General features: G+C 47.4%; 1 protein-coding gene and 1 long non-coding RNA gene across 6 annotated transcripts; one reads left to right on the forward strand and one right to left on the reverse strand.

Annotated features, from left to right (window-relative positions):
• Positions 1–360: 360 nt before the first annotated feature.
• Positions 361–4,269, reverse strand: SRSF1 (serine and arginine rich splicing factor 1). 3 transcript variants are annotated; one of them, XM_075168341.1, is made up of 5 exons: positions 3,636–4,264; positions 3,087–3,271; positions 2,648–2,820; positions 2,198–2,384; positions 361–1,790 (listed from the first exon to the last, which is right to left on the reverse strand). In XM_075168341.1, exons 1-5 carry the CDS (start codon positions 3,827–3,829, stop codon positions 1,768–1,770), a joined length of 762 nt encoding a protein of 253 aa, XP_075024442.1. In that variant the 5' UTR covers positions 3,830–4,264; the 3' UTR covers positions 361–1,767. The 3 variants fall into 3 exon arrangements, with proteins under 3 accessions (XP_075024442.1, XP_075024443.1, XP_075024444.1); XM_075168342.1 differs by lacking the exon at positions 2,198–2,384 and having other exon boundaries at positions 2,582–2,820; positions 3,636–4,269; XM_075168343.1 differs by lacking the exon at positions 361–1,790 and having other exon boundaries at positions 2,582–2,820; positions 3,636–4,269.
• Positions 4,270–4,432: 163 nt separating this feature from the next.
• LOC142090446 (uncharacterized) lies at positions 4,433–8,671 on the forward strand. 3 transcript variants are annotated; one of them, XR_012676544.1, is made up of 4 exons: positions 4,433–6,212; positions 6,368–6,470; positions 6,909–7,130; positions 8,155–8,671. It is a non-coding gene; the product is annotated as an uncharacterized LOC142090446 (long non-coding RNA). The 3 variants fall into 3 exon arrangements; XR_012676543.1 differs by having other exon boundaries at positions 4,433–6,198; XR_012676542.1 differs by lacking the exon at positions 4,433–6,212 and having other exon boundaries at positions 6,220–6,470.
• The last annotated feature ends 318 nt before the right edge of the window (positions 8,672–8,989 follow it).

The raw sequence follows: 8,989 nt of genomic DNA on the forward strand, positions 1-8,989 counted from the left end.
AACATTAATACTAAAGCATTCTCTCTAAGCGGTGAGAATTCTTTCTTTTCCCCTTTTCACCTACTCATATAATAAATTCCACCCATTTCCCAGGGAACTGATCCTTTATTTAGGAGAAGCTCAAACATCAACACTTCCTGAGAAACACTACATCTCTGTTGAACACAAAAGCCTTTTGTCTGAAAACTTGCGATTTAACAATGCTAGTGGCAAGCAAAGACTAAGACTCTTAGCAACAAATGATGACAACCATGCATGTTTTTTTAAAAATTTTATTTGTCAAGGAAAAAAGGCAATAGCCAATTGAAAACCTACTTAATCTTTAACTCCAATTTTTGTCTTTAAATTTAGAGAAATGACTTATTTACTTTTTTTTTAAACAAACCCCCCTTTTTCCCCTTTAACGTTTACCATCTACTCGTGCTGAATCCTTCCAAGGAGATTGCTCCAGCGTACCTCTCCAGGTCCTCGCTTTGCTCCTTTTACCAAAAAAATGAAAAACTCCATCGTGCATCTTAAGGGCTCCAATCGTCAAAAATAGGAAAAAAAATCTTTGGAATAGCCAATTGAGTTGAATAAAAAAAATCCACACGAATGCGGTTTGGTTGGGGCAGGAATCCACTCCTATGTTCCTGGTAATTTGATCCCGCTCCATGAATCCTTGTAATTCAGCCTCCCTATCCTATCCACATTATGATTTGAATCCAATGATCCAGCTCCAAGGATTGGGATCCAGTGAGCCCTCTCCAATCCAAACCTTTATAACCAGCAAAACCAAAAAAGAGGAGGCAAAAAGTTAGATACTGTAATGAAAAAATAGGATTCTGGGGAATGATCAGTTATGTTTGCCATCAATTAATACAGATGTACATTAATAACTATCAATTCCCCAAAACAAACTTTTGAATGGTGATGCTCAGATAACTTTTAGAAATGTTAATTACTATTTGGAGGAAACATTGTAATATTTACAATATGTCAACTGAAAATGCCAACATACTCATCGCTCGTACGGTGGTGTGCTACAGGTTTTGTGGTTGCAAAAAATGTTTATGAAACTGGAAAAGCTTACTGCTAAAGCTATCCACCTACTGTATGTCTAAACTATAGCTAGCACTCCCAGCTGGAAGGTAACAAAATTAACTAACCGGAGTTTTCAAACATATCGGTGAGTCAATGGTGAATTAGTCTGAGGGGGCAGGGCTGAGACTTAAGAAATTACTCCCAACTAGGTTTTCTATTTTTGCTTTCATTCTGATACTTAAAAAAATGAAATAGCAACGCTGTATCAGTCACACAGAGGACATGCAGATTTTAGCAGTATTGATATTATACTCTGATTTAAAGATACCCTTGATCTACTACAAGTGTACGAATACTACATAACATTAACACTTGTAACCAAATGCTGCATGACGAAGTAAACCAATACTCCCACCCCCGTCCCAGTTGATTCCTTTAAAAAACTAGAATGGAATAGAGAATTACAAAAGCAAGTATTTAGCCACAATTGCCCAAAAAAAAAGTTTTAAAGAAAAGAGCAATTGTAGTCTGCGGTAACTAGAACATGCCTGAAGCGCCACGTAGGTGCACGTATTCAATTAACCTGTCTCTCAGTATAAGGTCAATACTGCCAAGTTCATCTGTGACAATAGCACTTGGAGTCATACCATTGCCTCCATTATTGATCTGATCCTCCTCAATCCTCCTTTTGACAATCCTAAAATGATTGACATGTGCTCCACAATCCTTTAATCCAAAGCATTCTTAATCCATCTCTTCAGATATGTCTACAGAAAGACACACGAAAAGGCAAGATAAAATATAAGATCCCCCAGAAGAGACAAGTTAGCCACAAACATCCCAACATCCCCAGCTCGTATAAACCATAGCTGAACACTGAGACATTTACACAGCAATACCACAGTTCGAAGAATGTTGGTATTTAACTAGAACTAAATTGAAACAATCCTGACTGACATCAGTTAAAATACAATTTACCAAAGACATGAGGGGAATGTTGATGTTAAGGAGCAAATACTCACTAGGGATTTTACACAAGAATGCAATTCAACACTTCAGCCAATTTGAATAAAACAGTTTGAATTAAAAAAAAATGAAAGACTGTACTAAGTAAAGGAAAACTGTGTACAACATGGGGTTCTACAAAAAGATCAGAGCTAGATCATTTATGTACGAGATCGGGATCTGCTGTGGCGGGGAGAGTAGCGTGGAGATCCTCTGCTTCTTCTTGGGGAATAACTGCGGCTTCTGCTGTTGCTTCGACTACGGCTTCTGCTACGACTACGGCTGCGTGACCGAGATCTTCCATAGCTTGGACTTCTTGGGCCATCAACTTTAACACGGATGTAGGCAGTTTCTCCCTATTGAATAGACAGAACTTTCGATTGAAAAGTCTAGGCTTTAGGGCCATCTTTTTAGGCATGCTGACAGACTGAAGATATTGTTTACTAGAGCACGGAAATAGACATCAAAGCTTTAAAGTCTACCTCCTGACAAACTGACCACAGACTTATTTAGCTGCTTTGTATATAAACAATGAACACCACACATTCCTTACCTTCAAATCCTACTGTTAAGCCCCTTGTATCCAATTCTGGCCAAAGAAAGTAAGTATGAAACCTACCTCATGAGATCTAAATTTAGTGTTATCCAGTTTTCGCACAGCGTAGGTCATATCTTCCTTCCGTACAAACTCCACGACACCAGTGCCATCTCGGAAAACATCAGCATAACATACATCACCTGCTTCACGCATGTGATCCTTTAAATCCTGCCAACTTCCACTTGGAGGCAGCCCTATATAAAAAGCAAGACATTACTTTAAAACCGGATTATATTCTCACCTCCTGTAGTTACAGCATCAGCTCGCAGCAAAAAGAGACTATTTAGCAAGCAGATGGGCTGCCTCGAGGAGCCGTTAGCATCATACGGACAGCATTCCTCCCAGGCTACGCGAGGCGATGCTTTTTAAGAAACGTCTTGGAGCTGCATCACCCCTCGCTGGGAAGCTTGCCTGGAGGACCCCGGGGGAGCACTTGGGCTAAGAGAGAGGAATGACTCACCCGAGACGATCACTCTGTACTCCGAGCGCCGGGACGGGGGGCCGTACCTGCCCCGGGGGGCTCCGCCCCCTCCGCCACCGCCGCCGCCTCTGCCGGTGCCCCGGCCGCTCCGAGGGAACTCCACGCGGAGGCGATACCCATCGTAATCGTAGCCGTCCCGCCCGTAGACGGCGTCCTCCGCGTCCCTGCGGGACGGGACGGGGCGGTGAGCGCGGCCGGCCGCCCGCCCCCCCGCGCCGCGCCCTGCCCACGCACCGCCCCCCCGTCTTTGTTCCCGCTTCCCGCCGGCCCCACCCCGCGCCGCCCGCCCGCCCGCCGCCCCCCTCCCCGGGCCCCCGGCAACGGGGCTGGCGCCCGCAACGGCGCGGGGGCCCGTTAGCGCGGCCCGACAAGGCCGATGCTGCACGAGCGGGGAGAGGCAGCTGCCAGGCGGCTGCCCTCGCCTCAGGCCCGGCGCTGTGTGGGGGGGAACACGGACACAACACAGGCCGCGGCGGGGCCCAAGCCCCCCTCTCCCAGGGGAGCGCCCAGGGGCGGTGGGGATCTCACCTGGGGTCCTCAAACTCGACGAAGGCAAAGGGCGGGCCCCCGCGGCGGTTCTTGAGGTCGATGTCGCGGATGGCCCCGTACTTGTAGAAGACGTCCTCGATGTCCTTGGTGCGGATGTCGGGGGGCAGGTTCCCCACGTAGATGCGGCAGTCGTTGTTGCCGGCTGGGCCGCGGATCACGCCCCCTCCGGACATGGCAAGGTCAGCAATGGCTGCGGCGGTGGAGGGCCGGAGCGCAGAGAGCGGGCGGGCGAGCGGGCGCGGGGCCGGGCCGGACACACGGGAGCGCACACGCCGCCTCCCCCAACAACCGCTTCAAAATGGCGACGGCAGCTCCCCTCGCGGTCCTACTGCGCGCAGCGATTTCACCCCGGGACGCAGCACCACCCGCGCTGGCTCTGAAAGAAGCGGCGCCCGCGTCTTCCGCCGCGCCCTCACTCCTCCGTCCTGCGCATGCGCCGTTTCGGAGGAAAGTAGTTCCTCCTTTCTTGCCACTTGGCAGCTCCACCTCAGAAGCCGAACCCGTGCTGGCGGGGCAGCTCCTGAGCGCGAGGGTGCAGCGAGCTCGGTTCTCCCTCGGCAAGTCCCCGCTGCCCGCGGTGGGGGAAGAACGCAATCCCCGGCCGCGGTTTTTACGGCTGCAGGCCGTATGGCGTCACGTCCGGTGCGGCGTCCGCGCCAAAAAGGCCCGGCCGGCGTAGGGGAGGGTGTATCCCATAGTGCATCGCGGCGGCGGGGGCGCTTGGCGCCAAGGTGCGGGGCGTGTCCCACAATGCACTGCGGGGGGGGGGGGGGAAGTGGCGGTTGGGCCGTGTGCACCGGCTGTGGGGAGGGGGGCGAGGGGCATGGCGGCCGTGCCTCAGGGAGCGGGTCTGTCTCCGCTGTGGGCAGAAGGGCTGGGGCCGCAGCCGGGCCGCAGTCACGGCTCTGTCACGTTGTGGCGTGCCCAGGGGGCGTGGGGAAAAGAGCTCTGCCCGCTCCCCAGGCGGGCGGGAGGGCCGAGGGTAGGACGGAGGCGAGCTGGGACCGGCTCGGCCACGCTGAGATAAAATGGCTGCCCTGAGGGCACAGGGAGCTGAATCTAGGCCTGGGTCCACTGCTCAGCCTTGCGAGCATCCTGCTTACGTATCGCCTTCAGCAGAGCATTAAAGTTAAGTTTTAGGGCTATTGGGTTTTGTTTTGGGTTTTTTTTTTTCCTCTAACACTGTGCTCTTCCCATTTCTGAACGCTCTGTCGTGGTTCTTAGGGGCTCATACGTCAGACTAATCTTGTGTGCCCTGGAAGGGCACTCAAATCTACTTTGCAGGCTGAGCACGATGACTTTGGACAGAACAAACCTTAAGAATGTACTTGACTTTGTTTTGTGTCTACATAAGTTAATAGAAGTGGAGCAACAAAAAAGCATTTTGAGATGGAGGCAGAGTTACATCTCAAGCAGACATGTTTATGAAAACATCATCTCCTGAGGATTCTGCCCCTGCAGGGGCGCATGCCGTATGGTGCGTCTTCAGAGGTTTAATGTAGAGCTGCATGAGAAATGTGTACAAAAGAGGGCAGAAAAGGATTTCCTGGGGAACAAGCAAGAAAATAATGTACAACTATGTTATGTTTATGAGTTTATAATTTAAATAAAGTCGCTTTAAAACACCAGTGTAGTAGTCTAGCTTGTCACAAAGCCCTAAAAGATGTGTTAAGGCAGTAAATGTAGCTTTAGATATTCGAACCGCTTCAGTGTGCCCCAAATCCTTAGAGCACAGCAGCTCTTCCCTGGTGTGTCCCACCTCACCCCAACCCAACGCAACTCCTTCCTCTGCTCAGGCTTTGCTGCTCGGTGTTCAGGTCGCAAACTGCGTTTGAAGTGAGCGGTTTTTGTGTGATCCACAAGACATAACAGATGTGGGAGGGATACTTCTAAAAATGTCTGAAATAGTTGTACTTTTGCAGTCTGGATGTCTCTCATTTATCCCTTGGTATCTTTTGTATCGGCACAGAGGAGTCCACGTGGTGCTGGAAAGGTTGAGTCACTGTAACCACTGTGATGGGGTTAAAGCAGTATCTGAGTGTGTAGAAAAACCCTTTAGGCTCCTAAGTTAATTAAGGGATTTTGAAAAATGTGTCATGTCTCTTTAGTAGAGTCTGTCATGCATACTTCATTTTTCATGTGTTAATTAAAAATGCATATTCCTCTAGAAAACAGCAATCCTGATGACTTACAGTTAGAAAAATATTTTCAGTATAATGTCATAACATTTGACTGTTACAAATGCCTTTCATTTTTCTCTCCTGTAGGTTAAAGTACAGTAATGTGCTCTGCTCTAGTCATTTTTAACATTGGGAATATCTATGTTAGACTGCTAGAGGTTTAAATAACGACTGCTATTAATCACTGAAAGGCGTTATGAGAAAGCCCATCTTCAGAAGTGGTGGTCTGCAAGGTATAAGCTACCGAGTATTAGGGATGTTCTACATCTTTAAAAAGTGTTATAGTTTCACAATTCTGTTTGTAGCGGTGAGACGGTGGGTGCAGTGCCCCTGCGGTTCCGGCATTGATCTGCGTGACTTCGGTGGGTGCTTTCGGGTAAATGCATTTTTTGAATCAGCACAATTTAACAAGCTAGTTCAGTTATTTGCCAGCTCAGTAGAAATACTTGTTGCATATTACAAAAAAGAAAAGAACAGCTCCCCTCCTCACAAAAAACCAAATCTCAGAGACCCCGAATATGCTCTTCCCAGGTGTAGAGAAGGCTCCATCCTTCGTCAAGAAATTAGTCTTTATTTTCAAAAGCTTATTAAACTGCTGAAAGTTATTCTTAAAGGCATCATAAAATAATGGTAAGTCTGCCTGGTTTGCGAAAACCCTATTGCATAATTTCTTTTGTGTGTTAATAATCCTCATAACTGCTTTAAATGATTGCCTTAATTACATTAATGAAGTGTCTCTTTATACAAATATTGAATGTTTTCTTCTTTGTTACCTTTTTTAGCTCTGTGTTATCAGCAGAGCGCTTAAAACAGTTGGATAAGCTGCAGAACATTTATTTGCTTTGTCAGAGTCACTTTTGGCTTTCTGGCAAAATGTATATGTGGAGAATCATTAAACATTAATTATGTGGAAAATAAATTACTGGGAAGGAAATGGCAAATAATCTTGCTAAAAAAATAGCCAACTACTGTAAAATGACAAGCTTTCGTTCTCAAAATAAGAGAAATTAAAACCAGGGCTTTCAAACTGAGAATATTGATGAATAACGCAAATATTAACCATGTAACCCAGCACGGGAGGTGTCTCGGCTGGAGATACGTGGAGCCCACTTGGTTACAGCCGCTCCTCAGTCTGCTTTAGGCCTTCCCGCCTAGAGAAATTAAAATGGCAACTTCGGTTTGGCCCTTTCTGGCATTTTCGCAGCCTGCCTTCCTCTCCCCTCATTCCCAGACCTCTTCCCACGGTGTTAAAATGCGCTCTCGCTCTTCGCAGATAACCATCCCGATGCCGCAGGTGGGTCTTTTTATGCAAAGATACTAAAATGCTTTAAAATGGGGTCACAGCTCATTTTTATTTATGACAAAACAGAGGCGTTGGCAGCAAAATGTTTTTCCCCAGGTGAGCGGGCAGGGCTCGGGGCAGAGCAGGGACCGCAGCCCACGTCTGAGCGGGGCGGGCTGGGTTGCAATTCCGCCTGCTGCCTTTCATCACCCGTACCGCTCGCCCGGCTCTCTTAGCGAGAACCTGTTTTTCCTAAATGGCAGGCAGCCTCCTTGGTACGGTACGATCCAGCTGGGATTAGTCTTGACTAATCTTTCTTTGTTGCAAAATAACAGTTTGTCAAAGCTCAGATTGTTTGGAAGAAAAGGGTCATTTTTAAAACGGCATCTTAAGTAGCAACGTTTTTTTGGAGAGCTAGGCTTTGAATTGGCCAAACTTGCTGTTTCCCTCCCATAACAGTCGTTCTGAATACGCTGCTTGAGTGGTTTCTTTTGGCATTTCAACAGGAACACAAAACTGCACAGAAAGTGTCTTTGGAGCTTGAAATATTAAGCTGATATTTTGGGGACCTTCAATTTTAAATAGTGCCTCAATGTTATCAGTTATTAATTTGCATGTGCAATAACGATACAAAAATACAGTCTGTGATTTTTTTCAGAGAAACTCTTGGGTACATTGATAAGACAATGAAAGTGTGTGTAAGTTTGAAAATATTTCCCATAAAAGTGGGTAGTGGCAGAACTCGTTTTATATATGTAGATTTATACATAAGCAAAAAGATTTCATATGCACATGCTGTAGCATGTCTGGATGCAAAGGAAAAACACAGCACACTGACAGTGTGAATTTTTCCAGAAAGCCAGCCCAAAAGGACACACACAGGTAGAGATGTAAAGAGAACCCACCCAGAAGAGCAGGTTGCATCAGCTGGCATTTTCCATAGGTAACACCACCTGGCTTCAAATCACACCTGGAAGGCATTGTGAAAATGCTCATTTTTAGAAATTCTGAAACATTGCTCTTTTTTCTTCGTTAGAACGGCTACACCATCACGGCTGTCAAGCATGATGTGCTCGGCGTCTTCACGGGACCCCCCGGCGCAGCCCGGGCCCGTTCCTGCAGCCGCAGCAGCACCGGACCGGGAGCCACCTTGTCACCCCGGGCTGGTCCCCAGCAACCTGCCGGGCTGGCTGAAGGGATGCAAGGAAGCAGAATCTAGTTAAATTGCATGTGGTTAATTTGTCTTGCTAGTAGCAATTAAAGGTTAATTATAAAAAACTAAAAAAAAAAGAAAATCAGGGGGTTTGATGTGATTTCTGCTGTCTTGTTTTTATGTTACTCTGATTTTCAGCGCCTGGTTTCACCTTTGATTCCCACGTGCCAGCGCACCACGTCTGGGGGTGGGGGGGAAGAGGCAGCGGTTACTACAGACTGAAAAGTTTAAATGAGCCCCCCCAACCTGTTTTAATTGATTTCTTTCCCTGGGAAAACATTTATGCTCATACAGGGCTCTGCGGGCTCCTTCTGCCAGCTCTCCGTTGCTCCCTGCCTCCCGCTGTCACTGAATATTGCAGCAGCCGGTTTCATTGCTCTTCCCTCTCCCTGCCTGGTGGGATGATGCTCCAAAGCCTGACATGGATGGAGGCAAACTGTTGATGAAAATAAACCTGCTAAGGAATAAATAAGCGAAAAGGAGTGTATCCTTTTGGGTTGCTCATTTCAGAAAGATCCTTGTGGTTAGGCGGAGACTGGCTGGTGAGGGTTGCCCCTCCAACTGCTCCTTCGCTCGTTTTTCTTTTGCTATTTTTATTTCTCTGTGCATTTCCCGGAGCTGCCTCCTTTCCCCTCGGCGCCTTCCCATGCCCCAGGCG

The sequence above is a fragment of the Calonectris borealis genome, chromosome 19 (assembly GCF_964195595.1).
Source record: "Calonectris borealis chromosome 19, bCalBor7.hap1.2, whole genome shotgun sequence".
Classification (NCBI taxonomy): Eukaryota; Metazoa; Chordata; class Aves; order Procellariiformes; family Procellariidae; genus Calonectris; species Calonectris borealis.